General features: G+C 37.5%; 1 protein-coding gene across 1 annotated transcript in view; it reads right to left on the reverse strand.

Moving 5' to 3' along the window:
• PNPLA8 (patatin-like phospholipase domain containing 8) overlaps positions 1 to 21,398 on the reverse strand; it is a 33,053-nt gene extending 11,655 nt beyond the window's left edge. The window contains exons 1-4 of the mRNA XM_012650300.1: positions 21,282 to 21,398; positions 8,920 to 9,934; positions 8,624 to 8,773; positions 2,379 to 2,530 (exon numbers count right to left, since the gene is read on the reverse strand). Of these exons, the coding sequence (XP_012505754.1) occupies positions 2,379 to 2,530; positions 8,624 to 8,773; positions 8,920 to 9,678 (1,061 nt within the window). The 5' untranslated portion in view covers positions 9,679 to 9,934; positions 21,282 to 21,398. The remainder of the gene's footprint in view (positions 1 to 2,378; positions 2,531 to 8,623; positions 8,774 to 8,919; positions 9,935 to 21,281) is intronic.
• Positions 21,399 to 27,117: the final 5,719 nt, after the last annotated feature.

Below are 27,117 nucleotides of genomic sequence, written 5' to 3' on the forward strand. Positions count from 1 at the left end.
TCTCCCTGTACAGGAGGGTTGGAATACTGTGGTCGACACCCATAGGGTCTCCGCATGTAGTAAGGTGGGGACCTTCGCCTGCGGTAGGGCCAGCTTATTGGGCCTGGCCTTCAGGAGCACTCTCCATATATACTTAATAGGTTGCTACTACTATATATGCCTAACACTGTACTTACCAGGCTCTCTTCTAGAAAAGAAAAGAGATGGGTTCTTTTTCTCATAAGCCCTCATACCTTACTGCTTTCAACACAAACCTCCCATTCCGGCTACTCTCTCATAGTCCCCTAAACCAAGGTTTCTCAGTAACAGTACAATTGATAATTCTGGGTCAGATAATCCTTTGTTTTGGGAGAGTGTCCTGTGCATTGTAAATGTTTAGTGACAACTGTCTTCTTCAGACTAGATGTAAATAGTAGTCTCCCAGTTGTGACAACCAAAAATGTCTCCACTGTTAAATGTCCCTTAGGGGGCAAAATCTCCTCCAGTGGAGAATCATTGATCTAAACTTACCTTAAACCTAACCCACACCTTGATTTTCCCAAATTTCCTTACACTAATTTCTTCCCTGTATGATACACAAAACTCTTATTCTACCAGATCAAATATTTATTAAGCACAAACATCTTTTTCATCCTACCTCTCTCACTTTAAATAAACATTTGAATGTCCTTTGATATTCTTCTTTCAGATCTCTACTTAAATATTACTTCCTTGTAAAGAAATCATGTCATGATTATTCTTTAAAACAGCACTATTATTCTCTAACCCTTTGCTTTACTTTTCTTCATAGCACTATTACTACCCAATAAGATTTTTGTTTTTCTGTTTGTTGTCTTTGTCTTCCTCTAGATTGCAAGCACCATGAATGAAGACTTGGATTTTGTCTATTTTGTTTACTTAGTGCCCCCAGAACCTAAATCAGTGCTTACAACATAGTAGGCAATCAATATTTGTTTGTTAGCTGAATCAATGAATGACACTATCTTTCCCAACTCCCCTGAACTTAACAGCAGAGAAGATTCTTTCTGCTCCTCAGTGCAATGATCCTACTCATTTAACGGCTACTCTCTCTACTTCCCGTCAGTTAGAACCAATTCTGTAAACTAGAATGATCTCTCTCATTCATTATCTCTTTATCACATGAAGTATTCCTTCTTAGATTATTTCACTTCCCTAAGAAACATCCACCAAAATCTTCTAAACTTCTAAAATTTTGCTCTCTTCAGTTGGCTTTTCTTTGCCAGCTGAGCACTTCCATATGGATGTATATAATCTTATATTCAACATGTGCAAAACAGAACTGTCTTTCTCAACACCAATCACCTCCCCTGTCCCAGGCACCTATAGGGTTAAACTTAGAGTGATCTTGATCTACATGTACTATATCCGGTCTCCCTTTTCCTTTAAAATTTCTTGTATATCTTTCCTTCTTCCTGCTTCTCACTGCCACTACCTGAGATTAGTATTTTATTGTCCTATACCTAAATTATGAAATAGCCTCCTTCTCTCATCTCTCACTCCTTCCTCACACTGATGTCAAAGTGTAAAGGACTTGGGTAAATATAGGACCATGGAATTTAACAAAAAGACATGGTACTACTTGAACATACAAAAGAATGATTGGCAAAGCAGGTACACCAGAGAGCAAAATCAGAGAGTTAAGTTAAAGCTAAGAACAATAGGCAGGGCACATTAGATATTAATACCATGAACTCATAGTATCTTAGATACTATGAATCTAAGAGGTAAGAGTAGACATGGCAGGGAACTAGAATCCAAACTAGAAAATTTTGGTTAAAAGGTCCAAAGAACCAAGACAACGAATCTAAGCAACAAGTAGGGAGAAACCAGACAAACCAAGATGGAAGAGGAAGCATGGCTAGATTGCCAGTAGTAAGAATAGAGTTTGACAGTGAAATTATCTCCTTCTGAACAAAGAATGTGTTTATTTCTTATATAGCACCAGAACTGGCACCTGCATAGGGAGCCAGGAAGTTATTGATACAGCCTCCTTTCTAACCATCATTTCATCAAGTGACTAGTTGACTGATATAAACAGGTCAGATAAACACAATAAAAGAAAGCTAAAGTTATAAAACATTGCCAAGATTTTAAGAGAGTAATGGTTGATAAGCTTCTAAATTATCAAAAACGTCTGAAAAGACCAAACTAAAATACATGTTAAATCTAATCAAAATAAAAGGTAATTCAAGTATAATGTTAGAGTAGCTCTTAGATTGATAAATTAAGAAAAACAATTTCATGTTATATTTTAAAATTTTGATTTTATAATGATATAATTATATCAAATCAGTTTTCTTAAATCCCTAAAGCTGAACTGAATTTGTAGTTTTTAAAAATAACTTTTCTAGCCTTACCTTGTTCCTCCACCATCAATTGTAAGAATTCGGATTCCTCTCCCTTTCACTGGATCCACGTAACCAATTAAGGCCAAAATTTCTCTAACCGCAGCCTGAAGAGTTTCATCCTTAATTTGTCTCAGTCGTAATAAATATGGAATAATTCTTTCCTATATTGAGAGAAAAGATACTTTGTTGCTTTTGTCAAATCAAGGGTTAAAGAGTATGATTATTTTTAACCAACATATGTAGACTGTGGTATAAAATCAAGGTGCCAGTGTTCCTTCCTTTCTCGTTATTCTTGTTTTGTTTTGTTTTTAATTATTTAAGACCTTTATTAACAGGTGCTTGCAGTTTGTTGACTCTTTTGAAAAAATCAAGTTGTAAACTTTTATTACAAATTAAAAATGAAGTTCTTAAAAATCTCAAATTGACCAGATATGAAACAATTTAAAAACCTTTAAAGTCGTATTGAGAAAAACCAGGCTTTTTCAAAAAACGCGTTTGTTATTACCAAAAAAGGCATCTTTAGGTAAAAATAAAAACCCCACGCTGCATAGATAATGCAGATAGTTCTAGTTATCTGGTCAACGGGCAAAAAGCAAGCCCTTAAGGTCTTCAGCTCCAATCTTTCGTTCATTTCTTATTGCTGGAATTTCATATTCATTTCTTCTTGTTGGATGACTAAACCAGACGATGGTAGAGATGGTCAGCCAGCATTTATTCAGCCCTGCCCTGCTCAGCCTCGGGAGCGGAGGAATTCTCAGCTGGTGGATCGGCTGCTTTTGTCTCTTTGCCATCTTGTGGTTTAGGGTTTTCTGGGTCCTGCATCAGTAATTGAAGTTGGGGCGGTACCAGCGTTGAGGCGGCTGCTGACCTTGGGTCTCATCTCCTTGATTCTCTTTATCCTCTTCGTTGCCATCCTCTCTGGGCTGTCTTTGGCGAGGAGGGCCCCTGCGAAATCGTGGTCTACAACCCTGATACATATTCTGTCTTACTGGTGGCCTACCTTGTGCTCCTGCACCCTGGCTGTCAGCACCCTCCATCATTTCTCCCTGTACAGGAGGGTTGGAATACTGTGGTCGACACCCATAGGGTCTCCGCATGTAGTAAGGTGGGGACCTTCGCCTGCGGTAGGGCCAGCTTATTGGGCCTGGCCTTCAGGAGCACTCTCCCACCCTCATTTGTTTCCCCACTCTCAATGGTCTGATAATTCTGCTGGTAATTGCGTGGAGGAGCCCTGCGACGTGGATAGCGTCTATAATGGTTACGGTCTGCTGCGTATTTACTGCCTTGAACTGGAATTCCACCAGGGCCTGTAACATTTGCTGCCTCCCACCCTTTTCTCCTTCAACAACATCAAACTCCACAGTCTCTCCATCTCCTATACTGCGAAGGTACTTCCTGGGGTTATTCTTCTTTATGGCAGTCTGGTGTACAAATACATCTTCCTTGGTGTCATTCCTGTTGATGAAACTATATTTGTTTCTTACACTGAATCATTTTACGGTCCCCAAAACCTTCGCTGCGATGATCTTCTTGTACCCGCTGGCGGGCGCCGCCGATGTGAAGCCACCCGGGCCACCGCTCCCTGTGCCGCTGCCCGTGCTGCCGGGCTTGGAGTTGGCAGCGCTGAGGGGGGCAGGCTGCTGCGTCTCGGCCTCGCTGCTCATGGTTACGGTGATGGTGACTGGGCAGCTGTGGCTCCTCCCAGTGTGTGATGGTAACTAGGCCGGAGGCGGCGGTGGGGCTTCACAGGGCTTTCTGGGGTTCGCTCTCCACTCCTGCTACTGATCGAACTCTCTTGTTATTCTTAAATGATAAATTATTAGTTTCTGACATACTAATGTCTATTAATATCTAAGATATATTTGTCCTAATATCAAGGACAAAAATTAACCTTTATCCAAATATTTCTTTAAAAGGTATGATGCTTAAAAATTAAAGAAGACATAATTTGTTTAACACAAATTTACAGAGTATTGTTACAATAAAAGGTTGCCATTATAAATTTCACACAATATTTTGTCCAAATTCTAAAGACGATAAAACTGCTTCATAATAATTATTGGAAATGAAACTATTATTAAAAGGAAAAAATAAGCCATCTTGTGTACATTGAACATGGAATACAGGGGGACCTCATAGTGGAATATGAACAAATGATAATAAGTGAAACTGGAGTAGAAAATAAAATCTGACCACTATAATTAAATAATTAGTGTAAGTAAACCTCGGACTTCAAGATTTTAAGCATTCAACTTCCTACTGTTGATTACAGGAAAGAGCTTATTTATTTATTCCCCCCCCCCACTAATCTGATGGGAAGCAAGAACATGTAAGAGCTTAAATCCTAGGGTTCTCTGTCTCTTACCACAGATTCTCTAGCTTCTGTACACAGAGCATCTTATATGGTCAGTACCCCAGGTTTAATGGAATGGTTGATGGCAGCTATACTTCTGCACTCATGTTGAAATTTCATCCCCAATGTTGGAGGTGGGACCTAATGAGAGGTGTTTGGGTCATGGAGATAGATCCCTCATGAATAGATTAACGCCCTCCCTGGGGAGGAGTGAGTTCTCACACCTTTAGTTCCCAAGAAAGTTGGTTGTTAAAAAGAGCCTGATACGTTCCCTATCACTCTCTTGCTTCCTCTCTCCTCATATGATCTATGCACAGATGGCTCACCTTTGCCTTTCACCATGAGTGGAAGCAGCCTGATGTCCTCATCGGATGCAAATGCCCAATCTAGAACTTTTTCAGACATCAGAATTGTGAGCTAATAAACTTCTTTTCTTTCTAAATTACCCAGCCTCAGGTATTCCTTTATAGCAACACAAAAGAGACTAAGACATGGCTGATGGGATAATGGTTCTAGGATAACTATCCAATTAAAAGCAGATTGTCATCACCCTAATCCAGTGGTCACCCTTAGCATTACTAATAGTTGCTCAACCAATTATTATGTGTGTCCTGATATGGAGCATTATAAGGCAAATGACATTACCTACAATGTACTCTAATGAGAAAATGTTTAACTCAATCAATCATGCCTTTATATATAAATTCCAGTGTACAAGAGACAAAAAGGAAAGAGGAACACATCAAATAAAACCAATAAGAAGGAAACTAGGTAAATCCAGAAAGTGAGTCATTCTGCAAGTTAACCAGAACACTTTCTTCAGTTGGTCAGTTTTGAAGGCGGGGGTAAAAAAGGACTGTGTTATAAGGGAGTTGGAGAAATAATCAGATGCAATGTGTGGTCTAGACTGAACTCTCATTTGGGTCCAATCAGTTATATAAAGAACATTTTTGAGCTGTGTATATAGATGAAAATTTACTGATACAGAAGGTTGCACACTGTAAGCTCAAAAAACAGGTTAGAAAACAGTATATACAGAATGAGTTTATTTTGGTATACATATGCATAAAACAATTCCTGGAGGAATATTTTGGCAGACATCACTAATGTTCACCAATACCCAGTCTGCATCTCCTCCTAAGCACACAGAAGTCTATACTTCTCAGGCCCATGCAACTGAACAGGATAAATAGTCTATGAGCAGAAGAAACCTATGGCACCTTCTGCTGGAATACTCTTATGCTGCTACAGAAATTATGGAGAAAACTTCAACTGAAATACAGGTAACAAGATCAAAGTAGCCTCCATATGGAGGTTCTCTGGGCTGGTGAGTCACCTAAACCCAGGGCCAACTTTGCAAGAGTGAGAAATAAATTTCTGGGTTTTGTTAAGCCACTGAGATTTTGGTGTTGTAATATTAGAGTTTAACTCAGCTGACCAATACAAATAAACCCTAATATATTACAGTGATAATCTCAGGGTAGTAGCAATATATTATTTATATTTTTATTTTCTTATTTTTCTTTCCTTTTTTTCTAATTTTCTCCAATGTCCATGTGCTGCCCTGCTCTTTTTAAACAATTAAAGGTTATTTTTTAAATTTAAAAATGTAGTGAAGAGAGACCACCTTCATCACCAACAGTGAAAAAATTATCAAACACACTTCCCTAGATGTGGCTGCCACAAATGCAGCACACAAAATAGGCAACTAGGGTTTTTTTTTTTTTTAATGGTATTAGGTATCAAAGACAATTTCCTAGATTTGGCTACCATAAATATGGTACATACATAAAAAAAGTAAAATTCATATTGAAGTTCTATAACATACAATTATAGCATCTTTAAAAAGCTTAATTCTTAATAATGAAAAGTTTCATTGGAAAAGTTTACAAGAGTGTACATGATGACATGTCTTAAGGAATATATCCACATCATTGTTTTTTAGATGCTTATTTAAGGGAAGGGCAACAACTTTCTTCGGGCTTTCCTGATTTTTATTCATGATTGATCTGAATATATTAATATATTTCTATCATATTTCTTCTTGGTATTGAAGAGTCCTTAGATTTGGGATCAGTTATGTAAGATAAGAGTCCTCAAAGTTTTAATTAGTAAAACTATTCATGATAAACTAAAACTGAAAACTACCCAGAAATCCTTCAATAGCACAATGAATAAACTGTGATACATTTACACCATGAAATATAAGGACAATTAGAATGAATGATTTCCAGGCACCCATAACAATGTAAATGATTTCCATCAACATGCTGAATGAAAGAAGCCAATCACACAAGTGTTCATATAACATAGAAAAGCAGGCAAAACTAACCTGTGATTACCTTTTTGGGAGATTGTGACTGAAACAGGGCACAAAGGAGACTTCTGAGGTACTGGTTATGTCCTGTTTCTTCATCTGGGTGCTAACTACAAGGACGTGTTCAGTTTGTAACTAAACTTCACAGAACTTTAGGCTTACAGATATATCTGTATTATACTTCAATGTTTTCTAAAAGTTTTTTAAGATATGTGCTATGATCTGAATGTTGGCGTCCCCTCTAAAATTCATATGTTGAAATCTAGTACCGAATACAATAATATTAAAAGGTGAGAAGTAAGGCCTTTTGGAGAGTAAGTCATGAGGGCTCTACCTCATAAATAGTATTAGAGTGCCCCTGTAAAAGACATTGAAGGGAGCTGCCTAGCCCCTTCTGCCATGTGAGTATGCCACAGGACGCCATCTATGAGGAACAGAACCCTCGCCAGACATCACATCTGCTGGTGCCTTGATCTTGGACTTCCTAGCCTCTGGAACTGTGAGAAATAAATTCTGTTGCATATAAATTGCCCAGTCTAAAGTATTTTGTTATAGCACCCGAATGGACTAAGATAGCATGTAATTCTATTTTAGATGTCTGCTTTCAGTATATCACTAAAATGTAAAATATACTTAAAGGCGTATGTATATTTGGAAAATTTATCTTTTAGGTAAGGGATTATATAAATAGAAAAGACAATCCCAAATTTTAGAAACATGAAATACCAAAACTTATCTATTATAATGTATGTGTTATATAAAACTAAGGAAGGGTACCTTATTCAAAGATGTAGATAATTTCTCAGCAAAGTGATTATCAAAAAATAGGGTAATTGTGAACTAAGTTAACATAATTTTCTGAACGGTAAGCTAAAACCAAGTACTAGTCGATTTCTAACAAAATTTTAGCAACATCTATCACTGTATGATATTTTCAAATTGTACATTAAATATTACAAGTAATCTTAATAGTACAGATGTAAAGAGACTCAACCACATTAAGTCCTATTTTTCAGCATTTCTCTGAAAATAGTCTCTTCAAACGGGTCTAAATTATCTTCACTATTTTATAATTGAAAAAACTAAGGCAAAGTAAAGCTAATTGTTCTACTTAATAAGATTACCAATTCAATTATCAATAAGGTCATTAAAATTTTTAGACTTTCAAATATGAAAGGACCATGAAATAAGAACTAGCAAGAATTTACATATGAATTATGTCTCCTGTCTTAAGAGTAGTTACATAGTATAAATATCTCATTGTATTTTAAAAAACATGACTAGCAGCTGTTAGACAATTCAGCTAATATACTGATATTTATCTTCTATATTATAAAGGTTTAATATCAAAGGACAAATATTAATACTAATAGCATAATTTATATTACAGAATAAAATGGATTGCTTAGCATAATGTATATAACAGGGCAATTACTAAACATATATCGCATGTATAATAAAAACCACAAAAAAATTCAAATAAAAACATGAAAGGCTTTGGCCTTTCCATTCCTCTTCCATTTTAGAAAGTTCATTAGTATTTTTGTTCCAAGACAAAACCTTATTAAATAAGTTAGAAATTACCTTGACAGCCACTCCTTTTCCTTCAGGAAATTCTAGAAGATGAAAAGTCAATTCTTCAACCCTAGTAATGCAGAGCTTTGGGTCAGCTGTTCTTCTTAATGCCTGAACTAATGCCCTGGTTCTGTTATCAATACTCACTCTTGCAATAATCTACAAAGACATATTAAATAACATATGATTAAAATATGAAACCACTCTAAATAACAATTAAAGTTACGTAGGTCCCATTAGGAAATGAAACTTATAAATTTGACAAAAGTTAATACAATTTAAACCTACAATGAATAACAACTTGCCTTTTCTCGCTGAAGAGATAAACGCTTTTTCTCCTCTGCATTTTTGTCCTTGCTGATAGCCTGCTCAGTTTTAGCAGGTTCTTCCTGTTCTTCTGACTGACTCTTTGAATCATACTTTAATTTGGGGACAAGTCCACCAATATAACCACCTACTAAAGCTTGTACACCTTCGGTGGGACGAGAAAGAAAGTTAGCAATACTTTGTTTAGTAGACACTGGAAGAACCTCAGGTATCCCACTGGGACTTGCAGGCTTGTCCCCAGGATCTAAAGAAGATTTTGAGCCTGGCTTATCAGTCAAGATGCCAGGATCTGGAGAACTTGATTTCCCTTCTTCAACGTTTTTACCTTCAAGTTCTGATTTGTTCAGGAAATGTTTATTTTCCTTTTCTTGAGACATTTTTTCCTCACGTTTGAAATATGAATTAATATGATTTGATAAAAAGTAGAATGATTCTCCAAATTTTGTGGTTATAGAATTTGTGTAATGAAAAACACTTTGTTTACCTGTATCTTCTTCTTTATCTATAACATGACTTTTCTCTTCTGGAAAAGGATTCTTTTCTGCTGATTTATCACTATATTTTTCCAGAGATTTGATGGCTTGTTTAATGTTTTTCTGTTTTAACCAGCCACTATCTGTTACTTTTCTTAATATTCCAGAACTCGGCTTAAATTGAGCTAAACGTGAAATCATTTCATTTTGACTGCCAAAAACAGCCTTTGAAACAGAGTTCAAAGTACTTTTAATACGGGACATACGAATGCTCACTTTTGTAAGTCCCTTAGGGGCAGAAGTGCTAAGTTTCAAAATTCCAATATGTAAACCATGGTTGCTTGGAGAGTAACAGTGCTTACTGCAAGAATGTGCTTGACTTTTGGTCCATTTACATCTTATTTTGCTTGTATGAAAACCTCTTTGTAGACTGATGTGACTTATCCTCCAGTAATGTTTAGATGCAAACAAGAAATGCAGTTGCTTGCTTCTCTGCTTCCCACAAAGACTTCTTGCATTACTAAGGAGGTAAATATATATATCTACAGTCAAATTAATAGACATAACTTAAAAATCATCTATTTTCTATATGACATTCTCTCATTTCATTCCTGAATGCTTCATTTAAGAAATCCTATAATTCATGTTCTTACCTGAAATGGCAAGGAAAAAAAAATAAAAATTCAAGTTAAAATTGAAACATGGTGTAATACAAAATACATGACTATTTGAACTAAACTCAGTAAATTATCCCAAAAAGGGGCACAATTATATATTTCCATAATGGCTGATATGCATTTCATTTTTAAGATAATAAAAAATAATTGACAGTTGAAAGCATTCCTCCTTAGAACTGGAACCAGACAAGGTTGTCCACCGTCACCACTTCTATTCAACATAGTGCTGGAAGTCCTAGCCAGAGCAATCAGGCAAGAGAAGGAAATCAAGGGTATCCAAATGGGAAAAGAAGAGATCAAACTATCGGTCTTTACTGATGTTATGATCTTATATCTAGAAAACCCCAAAGATTTTGCCACGAGACTCCTGGAATTGATAAATAAATTCAGCAAAGTCTCAGGTTACAAAATCAATGTACACAAATCAATAGCATTCCTATACACCAACAACAGTCAAGCTAAGAATCAAATCAAAGACTCAATACCTTTCACAATAGCAACAAAGAAAATAAAATTACCTAGGAATATATTTAACCAAGGAGGTGAAAGACCTCTACAGGTAGAACTACGAAACAATGAGGAAGGAAATCACAGAGGATGTAAACAAATGGAAAAACACATCGTGCTCATGGATCGGCAGAATCAACATTGTTAAAATGTCTATACCACTCAAAGTGATTTACAGATTCAATGTGATCCCCATTAAAATACTGTCATTTTTCACATATCTAGAAAAAATAATTCTATGCTTCATATGGAACCAGAAAAGACCCTGTGTAGCAAAAGCAATCCTAAACAAAAAGAACAAACTGGGAGGCATCAAGCCATTATACGGACTTCAAGCTGTACTACAAGGCTATAGTAATCAAAACAGCATGGTACTGGCATGAGAACAGAGATATAGGCCAATGGATCACAACAGAGAACCCAGATATAAAACTATCCTCAAACGGCCATCTGATCTTTGACAAAGCAAACAAAAACATACCCTGGGGGAAAAAATCCCTATTCAATAAATGGTGCTGGGAAAATTGGATAGCCACATATAGAAGACTGAAACAGGATCTGCACCTCTCACCACTCACAAAAATTAATTCACAATGGATAACAGACTTAAACCTGAGGCATGACACTATAAGAATTCTAGAAGAAAATGTCAGAAAAATTCTTACAGACATTGGCCTAGGCAAAGAATTTATGAAATCCTCAAAGGCAATCACAGTAACAACAAAAATAAATGAATAGGACCTGATTAAATTAAAAAGCTTCTGCACAGGCAAGGAAACAATCCATAGTGTGAATAGACAACCTACAGAATGGGAGAAAATATCCACATGCCATACATCCAACAAAGGGCTAATAACCAGAATCTACAAAGAACTCAAGGAAATCAGCAAGAAAAAAAATCAAACAACACCATTAAAAAGTGGACAAAAGACAGGAACAGAAGCTTTTCAAAAGAAGATAGACTGATGGACAATAAACATATGAAAAAATGCTCAACATCTCTAATTATCAGGGAAATGTAAATCAAAACCACAATGACATATCACTTAACTCCAGTGAGAATGGCTTTTATCAAAAAGTCCCGAAACAACAGATGCTTCTATAGGAGGGGGAGGAGAACTGAAATACACCAGAGTACACTGTTCTTCTTCACAAGGTCTTCCCTCAGGAGAAATTATTAGTAGTTAACCATAAACTAACCTGCTGGGGTTTTATCAGAGCCTAACTGACCTGGAAAAAGGGAAATACTCAATTCTGGCCCACTGTAGTACCCTGTCCCACCTAGGGTGAGGGAAAAACTAAGATGCACTTGAGAAGTTCATAGTCGAGAAGCATAGACTCACTAAAAGACTGAGACCTAATCAAAGAACTAGAGAAAGCTTCTTTTCCCCTCACACCTTACCACCACATTACTAAAGGCCTATTTACAGCATTTCCTTTTACCCAGCACATCATGTCTGGCTGTTGAGAAAAAATTACAAGGCATACTAAAAGGCAAAAAACACAACTTGAGACAAAGTAAACATCAGAACCAGACATGGAAGGAATGTTGGAATTATCAGGCCTGGAATTTCAAACAACTATGATTAATATGCTAAGGGCTCTAATGGATAAAGCAGATAGCATGCAAGAAAAGATGGGCAATGTATGCAGAGAGACTGAAATCCTAAAAAAGAACCAATAAGAAATGCTAGAGATCAAAAGCACTATAACAGAAACGAAGAATGCCTTTAATGGGCTTATTAGTAGACTGAAGAAGAACATCTCTGAGCTTGAGGATATATCAATAGAAAACCTCAGAACTGAAAAGCAAAATAACAAAGACTGAAGCAAACATCACATAATATCAAGGATTGAGGGACAACTACAAAAGGCATAAATGTGTGAAATGCATATATCAGAAAGAGAAGAGAAAAAATATTGAAATAACAAGTATTGAAAATATCTCCAAAGTAATATCAGACACCAAACCATAGATCCAGAAAGCTCAGAGAACATCAAGCGGCATAAATGCCAAAAAAAAAAAACCAAAAACCCTGTACCTATGCATACCATTCTCAAACTACAGAAAATCTAAGACAAGGAAAAAATCCTCAAAGAAGCTAGAGGAAAAAACACCTTACCTATTGAGGAATAAAGATAAGAATGACCTCCAACTTCCCCTCAGAAACCATGAAAATAAGGAGAAAGTAAAGTAAAATATTTAAAATGTTGACATAAAAAAACCTACCAACCTAGAATTCTGAACTGTGCAAAAATTATCCTCCGAATTTGAATGAAAAATAGAGACTTTCTCAAAAAAAGATTGAGGAAATTTGTTACCAGTAGACCTGCATTGCAAGAAATGTTAAAATTCTTTCTGAGAGAAAAATAATATAGGTTAGAAACTTAGATCACCATAAAGAAAGGAAGAGCACTGAAGAAGGAATAAGTGAAGGTAAAATATGAACTTTTATTTTTCTTATTCTTAATTCATCTAAGAGATAACAGTTTGTTCAAAATATAAATAGCAACAATGTGCTCAAGTATGTATATTTATGTATATATCATGTATCCTTATGTATGTATATGCTTATATATATGTGAAATGAATGACAGCAATGATAAAAGGGATAGAAGAGAGAAATTAGGATTATTTTGTTATTATAACCTACTCATATTACCCGTGAAGTAGTATAGTGTTATTTGAAAATAGACTTGGATTAGTTATAAATGTATATTACAAACTCTAGGGCCACAACTTAAAAAAGTTAAAAAAAAAGAAAAAAAAAGAAGTGTAACTGATATGGAGAATGGAGAAAAAAACAGAATTATATGAAATGCCCAATTAAAACCACAAAAGGCAGAAAAAGAAGTGGAAAATAAAAATAGGAATAAAGAAAAAGGCTGACAAATAGAAAACAGTAAAAAACATGGTAGATATTAATCCAACTGTGTCAATAATCATGTTGAATGTCAATGGTGTAAATGCACCAATCAAAAGACAGAGATTGTCAGAGTGGATTAAAAAAAAAAAGACCCAACAATGTTGTCTGCAAGAAACACACTTTAAATATAAAGAAATATATATTCCAGCAAAAGAAGAAATAAAATTGTCTTTGGTTACAGATGACATGATTGCCTATGTAGAAAATCCAAAAGAGTCAACAGAAAAGCTCCTGGAATTAATAAGCAATTATATTAATAGCTTGGTTACAGAATATAAGGTTAATATACAAAAGCTTACATACCAGCAATGAACAACTGAAATCTGAAAAACACAGTATCATTTACAGTAGCATGGCCCAAAAATGAAATACTTACGTATAAATCTAATAAAATATGTATAAGGAGGAAAACTATAAAACTCTGATGAAAGAAATCAAAGAACTAAATAAGTGGAGAGATATTCCATGTTTATCAATGGGAAAACTCAGTATTCTCAAGGTGTCAGTTCTTTCCAAATTTATCTACAGATAAACAAAATCTTAATTAAAATTTCAGCAAGTTATTTCGTGTGTATCAACAAACTGATTCTAAAGTTTACACGGAGAGGCAAAAGAGCCAGAATGGCTAGCACAGGATTGAAGGAGAACAATAAAGTTGGAGGACTGACACTACTCAACTTCAAGGCTTACTATTAAGCTACAGAAATCAAGACAATGTGGTATTGGTCAAAGAGCAAATAGATCAATGGAACAGAATAGAAAGCCCATAAATAGACCCAATTAAATATAGTTAACTGACTATGACAAAAGAGCAAAGGCAATAATACAACAGAGCAAAGATAGTCTTCTCAATAAATGGTGCTAGAACAACTGGACATCCACATGCAAAATAATGAATCTAGACACAGAACTTACATCTTTCACAAAAATTAACTCTAAATGGATCATAGACCTAAACGTAAAATGCAAATCTATAAAACTTCTGGAATACAACATAGGGGAAAACCTAGATGACCCAGGGAATGGCAATGACTTTTTAGCCATAACACCAAAAGCATGATCTATAAAAGAAACAATCAATAAGGTAGACTTCGTTAAAATTAAAAATCTCTGCTCTATGATAGTGTCAAAAGAATGAGAAGACAAGGCAGAAATTGGGAGAAAATATTTGTAAGAGACATATCTGATAAAGGGCTGGTATCCAAAATATACAAAAAACTCTTTAAACTCAACAATAAGAAAACAAAAAACAGTTAAAAATGGGCCAAAGATGTTAAAAGCCACTGCATCAAGAGATTAAGAGATTAACAGATAGCAAATAAACATATGAAAATTGTACCACATCATATGTCATCAGGAAAATACAAATTAACACAATAAGATACTATTACACACCCATAAGAATGGCCAGTAACCATAACACTGACAACACCAAATGCTAGTAAGGATGTAAAGTAACAAGAACTCTCATTCATTGCTGATGAAATGCAAAATGGTTTAGCCACTGTAAGAGTTTGGCAGTGTTTTACAAAATTAAACATTCTCTTACCACATGATCCAGCAATCATAATCCTTGGTATTAATCCAAAGCAGCTGAACATTTATGTCCACACAAAAACCTTCATGTGAACATTTACAGCAGCTTTATCCATAATTGCCAAAACTTGGAAGCAATCAAGATGTCTTTGAATAAGTGAATGGATAAATAAACCGTGGTACATCAGTATTTAGTATGTGTACGATGGTACATACAATGATATAGATAATGGAAATTTATTCAGTGCTATAAAGAAATGAGCTATCAAGCCATAAAAAGACCTGCAGAAACCTTAAATGCATATTACTAAGTGAAAGGAGCCAATCTGAAAAGGTAACATACTGTAAGTGTCTTAGTCTGTCCAGGCTGCTATAACAAAATACCATAAACTGGGTGGCTTATAAACAACAGAAATTTATTTCTCACAGTTTTGGAGGCTGGAAAATCCAAGATCAAGGCACTAGCAGATTCAGTGTCTGGTGAGGGTTCACTTTCTGGTTTATAGCAGTGACTTTTACCTGTGTCCTCACATGGTAGAAGGGACTAGCTAGCTCTCTGGGGCTTTTCATAACGGCGCTTAATTGTATTCATGAGAGATACACCCTTATTACCTGATCACCTCCTAATACCATCACCTTGAGGGTTAGGATTTCAACATGAATTATGAGAGACATAAACATTCATACCATAGCAGTATGATTCCAACTATATGACATTCTGGAAAAGGCAAAACTATGGAGACAGTAAAAAGATCAGTAGTTCCTGGGGGCTGAGTAGGGGGAAAGGATGAATAGGCAGAGCACAGAGAATTGTTAGGGCAGTAAAAATACTCTATATGATAGTATAATAATGGATATATACCATCATACATTTTTTCAAACCCACAGAATGTTGTCCATAGTTCAAGGATGAACCCAAACGTAAACTATGGACTTTGGGTGATTGTGTCAATGTAGTTTCATCAGTTGTTAACAACTGTACCACCCTGGTGGGGGGATGTTGATAATGGAGTTGGCTATGCATGTGTAGGGGCAGGGGATATATGGAAAATCTCTGTACCTTTGTCAATTTTCCTGTGAACCTAAAACTGCTCTAAACAAAGTCTTTAAAAAAAGCAAATTGCTTGGAAATACTCTTCTAGACATTGGACTAGGCAAAGAATTTATGAAGAAGACCCCAAAGGCAATCACAGCAACAACCAAAATAAATAAATGGGACCTGATCAAATTAAAAAGCTTCTGCACAGCCAAAGAAACCGTCACAAGAGCAAACAGACAACCTACAGAATGGGAGAAAATTTTTGCATGCTACAAATCCCATAAAGGGCTGATAACCAGAATCTACTTAGAAGTCGGGAAAATCAACAAGAAAAAATCAAACGACCCTATCAAAAAGTGGGCAAAGGACATGAACAGAAACTTTTCAAAAGAAGACAGAATAATGGCCAAAAAACATATGAAAAAATGCTCAACATCTCTAATCATCAAGGAAATGCAAATCAAAACCACAATGAGATATCACTTATCTCCAGTGAGACTGGCCTTTATCAAAAAGTCCCAAAACAATAGATGTTGGCGTGGATGCGGAGAGATAGAAACACTCATGCACTGTTGGTGGGACTGCAAACTAGTGCAACCTCTGTGGAAAGCAATATGGAGATATCTTAAAGAGATACAAGTAGAAGTACCATTCGATCCAGCAATCCCATTACTGGGCATCTACCCAAAAGACTAAATGATACTGTATAAGAAAGACACCTGCACCCGAATGTTTATAGCAGCACAATTCACAATTGCAAAGATGTGGAAACAACCCAAGTGTCCATCAATACATAAGTGGATTAGTAAAATGTGGTATATGTACACCATGGAGTACTATTCAGCTTTAAGAAACAATGGTGATATAGCACCTCTTGTATACTCCTGGATAGAGCTGGAACGCATTCTGCTAAGTGAGGTATTCCAAGAATGGAAAGACAAGCACCATATGTACTCACCATCAAATTGGTATTAACTGATCAACACATAAATGCACATATAAGAATAACATCTATTGGATGTTGGGCAGGGGGGAGGGGGAGGGGGAGGAGGGAGGAGGGGACAGGTATTTGCACACACAAAGAGTGCAATGCGCACCACCCGAAGGATGGACATATTTGAAACTCAGACTTAGTGGGGGAGGGGGGGCAAGGGCAACATACGTAACCTAAACATCTGTACCCCCATAATATGCTGAAATAAAAAAAAAAGCAAATTGCAGTACTAAATGTACTATACACATATGAATAAATACATAGATATGTAGACATTTAAAAAATAAAATGAAAACCTACATATGTGGTTGAAATCTGTGGGTATACACACACACACACACAGATTCTAAAATAATAAGCACATTTTTATTTATTCTTGTGAGTTGAGGAGTGGGATCAAGGGAGAATGAGAAAGATTTTTACTTTTTAGTTTTCTATTGTCTGAATTATTTACAATGAGCAGGTATTATTTTGTAATTTTAAAAAGCAAAACATTTAAAGCACTTTAATAGAAGGTGCCATGTGAACAGTAGATACCAAGAGAAGTTTAAAAAAGAGGTTAAAAGTGGACAAAGTTCAAAAGGAATTCATCATGCATAAAGATGAGAAGGAAAAGAGAGAATTCTAAATAATGGTGAAAAACACAAGCAAACACGAAATCAAATAAGAAAGCACAGACAGCATATGCAGAAATTGCAAGTAGTCTAGTTTTACTTCAGGACCTAGAGAGATTATATGAGGGAGATGTAGAAGATGATACTGAGAAAGATGGAATCAGAGACCTATTGTATTAATAATACAATACCCAGAACATTACAGTTTGAACTGAAATCCTTCTAAATTTCATGTGCACATACTATTTTTAAATACCGAATTATACAGGGGGAAAGAGAGAAAAGAAGTAAATCTGTCCTCCTAGCTGAAGAAGCCCAGAGAACTTCACCCCAAAATATGGCTCCCTAATATAATGAGTATTTAAAGGCCTTTACAGATCAACAGATGAGGGAAGAGACTTTTCCGCTATCTACATAAAAAACAGAGAACCCACCAAAGAAAACAATTTGTTTTTCCTTCCCCTTCCTGTTACCTCATTATCTACCATAGAAAAGAAGAATGAAGAATTGTAACCACACCTGAATGGACCCTTTCACAAGATGTCTGTCTCTCAGGCTCATTCATTTCCTAAGACAACCATTTATAAGTTAATCTGTTCCTCATCCATTCATTCTCATTAGTAATCATTTATTGCCCCTCAACAGAATTACCTGTATTCCCCGTCTTCCCCCTGCCCTCTTAAAAAGTATATGGGCCCATGCATGTTAATAAATTTGTATTTCATTTCTCCTATTAATCTACCTTTTGTCAGTTGATTTTCAGTGAAACTTCAGAGGCTGAAGGGGAAGTTTTCCCTTGGCCCCTACATGGCACTTCTGATCTCCTTAGGAAAAAGGCAACCAACGCTTTGGAGACAAAAGTGAGCTTTGCATGTTCAGGAACAGCAAGAACAAGGTGGCTGAAGACAAGTAAGGAAAACGAAGAATGATAGAGATGGGGCCCAAGATTCAGGCAGAAAACTGGACAACGCCCCAGACTATGGTAAGGAGTTTGCATCGCTTCTTTCCAATATGACTAATTATGAGTACATCTATCAACTTGGCATTGAAATACAGAATATAAAACCAAAAAATGGGAACCATTACAACAAGACTAGACAATTTCATGATCATAGTGAGAGATTTTAATATACCTTTCAGAAACTACAACTGCTAAGCAAAAGTTATGAAACAGAGAGATGATCAACAAAATCAACGAGCTTAATTTAATTGCTCTTAAATCACAACACTAGTAAATGCGAGATAAGTGTTTTGAGAGTAAATTCAGCCAAAACAAAAGTTAGAATGCAAAAAGATAGGAAGAAGAATGTAAAGTAAAAGGTACTATCATTTACTGAGAAAAGAGCAAGGAAGAATAAAGGTAGTGTAAATACAACGGGGCTATAAATAAAATGGAGAGGCTTGGACCAAGTACCAGGGAAGGAATAGAGTTTTAACTAGAGGAATTAAGGGAACTGTTAAGTGGAGGCCCAGCTGAGGATGGAAAGAATGAACTTACAGAGTATGTCAATTATTCCAATAATATAGACAAAAAGGTGACAAGGATCTGAATTATGGTAATAGTACTTGAATGGAGAAGAAGGCGACTCTGAGCATTTTCAAAGTAGAGGCAAAGAAACAAAGCAACCAAACCCAGGACTTCATGACAGCTAAGAATAGGGTAAAGAGAGAAATGTCAAGAGAACTGTAACGTTTTAAATCAGAAACATATGAAGAACACCATTCGTGAATACGAGAAAACTGGGAAGAGGCCAATTTAATAAGAGAAAAAATGAATTTTCTTTTGGATTTACAGGATGAAATATCGGTGGGATGTTCAAATGGAATGTACATAGACTGGATTCACCAGCACAGTGGCGGCTAAAACTGTAAGACTGGATGGATTTATCAAAGAATAGTTTACGATAATGATACTTGAGTATTTAGGGATCCTAAAACCTGATGAAAGCTCTTCTTCCTTGAAAAATGTTTATTTGCAAATTCACACTATATTTTTTATGACATTTCAGGATATTCACAAACCTATTAAAGTATTCCTTGGGTTTCAAACATGAAAACTCTGATTTAGAGAGAACCATGGGTAGAGCCTTAAGTTCCAGCCAGAGGTTAGGAGGAAGAGAAGAACTCCTAGGAAACAAAAAAGCATAGGAGAAAAGATACTCCCCAAAAGTCAGGGCACTGAAACCAATACAGGACAAAGTGTTCAAAAGTAATGGATAATGAACAGAATAAAATACATGAGGATGGAAGAGAAAGATTAGGAAATGACAGGACAGGAGTCTAGGGCTAGGAGTTTTAACTCTTGACCTTTTTACAAGTACTTGTTCCACAAGTGAAGCAATATGTAGCGTCAGCACAAATCCTGTCTTAACTGAGGAAAAAAACTCCCAAGTACAAGCTGTTCTTGAAACAAGCGAACATACAAACTAGTGAAACCGACCCTTTCACTCAACAATACTCATTAAAAGGGCATTGCTTACAAGATGTTAATTTAGATCTGATATAGAAATAGAAAAACAAGATCAACATTAAGAAAAAGTTTGATAAATAAAAATTACTAAATAAAAATATGTTCTTATATTAAAAGTACAGCTAATCGGCATAAGCAATTTAAAATAGCTATAAAGGGCTTCATACAACTGCTCATACAAGGCATAAGCTCTCGGTTCACAGTAATATACTTTCTAAAAATCCTCGGATTTTAAAATTGTTAATATTTCACTGTTTAACGGTATTTTCTCAATACACTGAAACACACCTGTCTTTTTTGAAATCTGAACAATTAGGACTGCAGAACTAGTATACAACTGTTATTGGAAATAAAAACAGTACTTTAAACAGTATTTTGATAGTCCCTTATGTCACATCTCTTCTAAGTTTTTCCTAGAAGTCGCCACTTTTCTTTAAAGTTATCACCGAATTAGGCGTGGAAACCAGGTTCCTCCCAGCATAATGACAGAAATGACACAGGGATAGGAAGCACTGCAACACAATGATTCATACACCTTCACCTTTTAAAAAGCACACGCCTGATTCCACTTAAGCAACAGCAGTCAGGGATAGAATCAAACGTGGGTAGGGTTAAAAAGAAATCGCTGATAAATAAAAACATCGCGCAGTAGAATCTCCAGGTGCACACTAACAGTCGAGAATGATGTAGAACAGGGAAACCGTTTTGACAGTCACCAGTGAACTGCTGGAGAACACTACAGTCCAGAGGAAGGCAGGACAGATTCCGGGAAAGTGGGCTAGGAGTCGTGGGATGGGACAGGAGACGCCGGGCAGGACCAGAGAAACCAAAACAGTGCGTTTCTGGGGCCGCAAAACCCGCGGGTGCGCAGGCGGCGGAGGGCGCTGCACACCAACGAGCCCCAGAACCCGCGGGCTCCTTCCGATACCCGGTGGCTTTTTGGAGCCGTGATCCTGGGACCTTCCGAAGCCGGGCGTCTCCCCACCCTCTCACTCTGGAAGTGCCCTCAGAAAACAGACAGAAGACCCAGAGGGCCGGACAAGTCTCCGGAGTGAATACCCGGCCTCCTACCGTCCCGCCCCTGTGTCCTCAAGGCCACTGACCGAATGCAGGCCGCAGTCACTTGGGCGGCAGTGGAGACTGGCTCCTTCCCGGCATTGACGTCCACTCGGGCTGGCCTGCATCAGCTGAGCTTCCAACACAAACAGAGGGGCAGCAGCCAGAGCCAGTCACCCCCTCAGCCCGCCCCGTCCCGCCCCTAGCGGAAGTGACGCACAGGCCTGTTCGCGTCTACTCGCCGGTCGGGGGGCGGTTCCTCCTCCCTCTGGCCTCTGCCTGCCTGTCAATCGCCGGTCCGCCCCACCCCCCAGGCATGCGCAATAGAGCATGACAGAGCGCGAGGCGGAAGGCCCGTGGGTGTCGTGCGGGCGCGCACCGGCGTGCCATCGCCGGGAGAGGCGTGGCTGGGAATGTGGGGAGTTTAGATAGGGTCTGGCACGGGTGCTTGAGCTCGGGACCCGGGGGAGCTCGTGTTTCCTCCGTGGGCCAGACCTCAGAGCAGGCTCGGGGCTTGCTTGTTTGCAGGCTGCCATCCTCTTTCAGCAGAGGCAGGTCTCCGTCTCCACATCCCTCAAGGCCTTGTCCTCGGAGCTGCTAGCTGCGTTACCATCCGCCTGAAGGGTGGTGAGCGTTATGGTCCGGCCGCTACCACGCTGGTGTCACCGTTCACGGTGACATCTCTTCATTATCCATTCCTGGGCGTGGCCACCCGGACTAAATGTCATTCCGAAGCGCTTTTATGTATATTATTGTAAATTAGAACAAATGGTCGAATTCTGACATTTTATCCGTACCAGGTGGGCAAACTACAGCCCACCCCATGTTTTTGTACAGCCATGAGCTAAGAATGGTTTTCGCATTTTTCAAAGCTTGAAGAAAAATGCGTTTGGGGGCATATGACAATTATATGCCATTCAAATTTCAGTATCCATTAAAAAATAGTTTTATTAGAACACAGTCATGCCATTCCTTTCATGCTACAACAGCAAATTTGGGTTGTTGCAACACCCTTACTCTCTTGAAGTGATCTTGCAATTAAGGTGAGGTCAGGATGGAAGGTAGAAAAGTAGTCTTAACTAGTTTTCAACCTCGAAATGTTAACAAGACTGTTAGAATCCACCCTATGGCTCACCTTCTTATCGGTGTCAATGCTTTAGTCCCCTGTAAGATTACTGTAAAGTCCTTAAGGAAGGAAAGGGTATGAGCTGCCACACGTACTGAATGTTAGACTGATAGTATTATTTTTAAAAAATTAAGGAAGGGGCTAAGCACGACGGCTTAGGCCTGTAATCCTAGCACTCTGGGAGGCCAAGGCAGGAGGATAGCTTGAGCTCAGGAGTTCGAGAGCACCCTGAGCAAGAGTGAGACAGTGTCTCTACTAAAAATAGAAAAATTATCTGGGTGTGGTGGTGCGTGCCTGTAGTCCCAGCTACTCAGGAGGCTGAGGCAGGAGGATCCCTTAAGCCCAGGAGTTTGAGGTTGCTGTGAGTTAGGCTGATGTCATGGCACTCTAGTCCAGGCAACAGAGCCAGACTCTGTCTCAAAAAAAAAAAAAGAAAAAGAAAAATTAAGGAGGGAAGCCAGCTTGCTAGGCTCTTGGGCCACAGGTAAACTGAATTGGGTCCATCATAATTCCAGCAATGCATAAGCCAGACAAGTTATTTAGCTAAAAGACAGTTAAAAGATATATGCACAAATGAAACCTTAGAGGAGTATGGAAGTACCTTTAGTTCTTGAGGGATATTTCTCTCTATTGTTAAAGAAAAAATTATTCTGACACTTGTTAAAATGACAAGGAAGACTATTCAGGACTATCACAATAGGTGTCAAGACTATTGCCATAGGGCAGAGAGATCAGCCTCAAGTTTTAATACAACAAAGACAGCTAGGATTTATAGCCAACAGACAGAATGAGGGGTCAGTGCATGGAAAATCACTAAGAGGTGATATCACGGTAGGGGACATTCTTGCTAAACTGACTTAAGATTCTTGTTGAAGGTAGGTGGAGGTGATCAGTATCAAGGGGTGGAATATTCTCTGTAAACTGACTTAGCTGGATTCTTGCTGCAACTGGACTCGGCAGGCCTAAAAGAGGGGCCTAAGGACGAGGGCTAGTTGAGAAAAGGACTCACGCTAACTAAAGTTTGATAGAGGAGTCTCACCATACCTTCTGCCCTTGTGTTCCTTCATTCCCTAGTTTAGTCAGATGTTATCAAATATCCAGATTTCCCTCCCATGTCAGAAATTTGCAAGAAACTCCCCATTCCTCCTTTTCCTTACTTGCCCTTCTCCCTCTCTTTTCCACCACCATACCTTTAATTCGTCATAAGGTCTGATGAGTCTTACTGCAGAATCTTTTGAATCTTCCCTCTGCTCTACATTCTCATTTCAACAGCTTTGGTTTAGGCTTTCATCCTATCTCTTCAATCTCATCTAAACTGGTTTTCCAGTGTAACTAACCTCTGACCCAGTCAGTCTATTGTTGGCGGCCATGGTAATCTTTTGAAAAGGCACGTCCAATCATGTTTTCTCTGATTAAAAAGCTTTCGCCGGAGCTTCATCTCCATGGAACAAACTGTATGGCATGATAGGCTTTGACCCTGCCTACCTTCCTGCTTTTACTTTGACTGCTTGCTGCTCCCTCTATACCCTCCAGTCTTATCTGTATTTCCCTATACACCCTATGCCTTTTCATACTTAGTGCCTTTACTCATGCTGTTGGCTCAGCTTCCCTTCTACCCTGTCCTCTTAAAGATTTATTTGTCCTTCAACCAGGAAAATCTTACCTCACTACTTCATAGATTAAATCATTCCTTACACCTGTGCTTGCTTCTCCTATTGCCCTTGCTGTACAGTATTAAAATTTATTTGTTTATATGCCTGCAAGTTTCCTACGGGCAGGAAGTGTAATGTAACTATATTTGTATCTTCTGGATCTAGCATAATACCCAAAAAATAGCAGACTCTCTAAAATTCTGTATTATTGAGTTGATTTTAATTTTATTTAGATTACTAGTTTGATAAATTAAAAATGGAAAATAAAATGCACTTATGATTCTTTCAATGTTAGGCAAAGTTTTAAGAGAAAAGAGAATTTCATTTAATTTCAAACAAAGTAAATTCAATAATGTGCAAAATAGATAATCTTATGTATCAATACAAGACTAATGCCTTAAGGAAATAATGTTGAATACAGTACTTGTTCAACCCTATGTTCTTCTGCAGCTAGGTAAAAGAGATATCCACATTGCCCCTGTATCATTTACTTGCTGTGCTCATTCCATTTATAAGGTTTACTACTGATTTCCTCATCTATTTTAGATCTTTCCCTCTTCTATATCCATAGTCACTCCTTCATATTAACTATTAAGGTCTGGTTCTTAATAACTTCTTCAAAGAACTTCTAATGTATTGCTCAAACAAAACTTCATGTAGCCAAAATAAATTTAGCCATATTTGTGTAAGATATTTCTTCAAATCAACCAAGTGAAGGATATGCCAAAAACTAATTCTTTAAGAATAGTTGCCATGGTAGGCAAAATGATGGCCTCCTAAAAAATGTTTATGCCCTAATCTTGGAGCCTGTGAATATGTTACGTTACATAGCAAAAGTGACTTCTTGTGGATGTAGTTAAGGTTACAGATTTTAAGAAAGGAAAATTATCCTGGATCATCCATGTAGGTCCAGTCTAATCACATGAGCCCTTAAAAGCAGTAGAGACATGGCAGGAAGAAAGAGAGATTTAAGATGGGGGCTGAGGAGCAATTTGACAAGGAATGCCAGTGGTCTTAGGAGCCAAGAGAGACTCCTGGCTGACAGCCAATAAGGAAATAGAGACCTCAGCCCTAAAGCTGCATGGAACTGAATTCTGCCAACAAGCTAAATAACCTTAAAAGTACATTCTCCTCCAAAGCCACCAGATGAAAGCCCAGGTCTGCTGACACCTTGGTTTCAGCCTTGTGAGACCTGCAGAAGAGGAACTAGTCACCTTACCTGGACTTCTGACCAACAGAACTATGTCATAATAAATTTGAGTTGTTTTAAGCCACTAAATTTATAGTATTTTGTTTCAACAGCAATAGAAAATTAATATAATTGTCTTTTTATAGTTTGAAGACATGAAGGCAAGGATTTTATCTGTTTTGATCCTTAGCACTGCGGCTTTGCATTTAGTAGGTACTCAGTAAGTATTTGATGAACATATATTGAACAAATTAGATTTACTCATTCAACCATTGAGTGCTTACCATATGCTTGGCACCAAGCTATTTGCTGGAAGTAAAAAATTGAAGAGTCTTCATGGAACTCAAAGTATAAGCTTAGGTAATTATACAATGTGGAAAGAGCACTAATGGAGATATGCACCAGGTATTTTCAGAGTTCAAAGTAGAGATACCTATCCCAGCCTGTGGTGTCAGGAAGGGCTTACTGGGGGAAAGGACTTCTGAGCCAAATCATAAAAGCTGTTGTTAGCAAAGCATGTGACAGTAGTGGAGGTGGTAAGAAAAAGGAGAGAGCTTTACAGAGAGAAGGGACAACGTGATTAAAGGCAATGAGGTAAGAAACAACATAGTTATCAATTACTCGCAATGATGTATGAAGGGAACTATCTGTTCCATGCTTCTGGTGCTGGAAATGTAATATAAGCGTTGGATAAGACCTAAAACTGAGCTTGACTTGAACTTCTAGATGATCAGAATCAGATTTTAAGGCAAAAGAGTAATATGGTCAAATTTAAGTTTTAAGTAGATTTCTTTTGGCCCCGTGAGAGGGCAAGATTTGAAGATGAGGAGCCATGTTGTTGCTATATTGTGTTGTTTCCCCATGTAACATCTTAATAAAAAAATCGTTCTTTATCCATCTTAAAAATTGCCTTAATGAGTTTGTCTCTCTATACCTGCAGTCCAGACCTCTCTATCAGGTTTGAGACCAGTTTATCCAACTTCCTGCTGGGACATACCCAGAGGAACTAAACCAGTGGGAAATAAACAAGACATATGAGGTAATTTTCTAGGTGAAGAAAGAATGGTTTTATTAATAGGTGAGTTATATCTCAGGTTTTGGCACAAGAGTAACAACACAAAATCTTAAGGACATATTTTCTTTAACTTGCTTTTGAATCTAAGTTACACTTTACTTTTACCTAATACTTTTATAGGTTATTCTCTGCCATACTTATTCACAGAACATCTCATCTAGTTAAAAATTCAGAAAAAAAATATCTAAAAATGCCCCGATATTCAATTTTATTGTCAGTTTTCTTGTAGGCAAATACTAATGTTTGCATTGCTTAACTTCAGAGTTAAGATAGGGTTGGAGTCTTAGGCTCACCATTTACTGGTTGTGATACTGTGGGCAAATAACTTCTGCAAGCCTCCCTTTACTCATTAGTAAAATCTTTCAACATCCCAATCCAAGTCTAATTCAATTTACGATCTGTGGCCAGGGAATGAGGTACTGTGACTGGTCAGCATGATCAAGCTACACCAAACCCCTCAACAGTGCCCTAGCGTGTTGGGTCTTTCAAGGAAACAGCATCTCCCATAGAACCACAGTATTTGTCTTGGAAGAAAAGTTTTCACAGAAGGAGAAAAATGCAGGACAGAAAAACAAGAAGGCTAGGCAACATAGCCAGCAACTGAACTCTGGTTGGAATATATGAATGAACCAGTGCCTAGATGCAACAGAGGGAGTAGCACTTGTCCTTCAATGCCTTTTATAGTTCCTGAGAGCTTAGAGGCTTGCCAGGGACTAACAATGTTTGCGAGGTTCGGTGACTATGAAAAGCATGTGCTTTAAAGTCAGGCAAACTTAGATTCCAGTTCTAGCTTTGCCATCTACTTGAGCAAAATACCCAACTTTTAAGTCTCAGTTCCAAC

Source organism: Propithecus coquereli, unplaced genomic scaffold (assembly GCF_000956105.1).
Source record: "Propithecus coquereli isolate 6110/MARCELLA unplaced genomic scaffold, Pcoq_1.0 Scaffold32, whole genome shotgun sequence".
NCBI classification, from domain to species: Eukaryota; Metazoa; Chordata; class Mammalia; order Primates; family Indriidae; genus Propithecus; species Propithecus coquereli.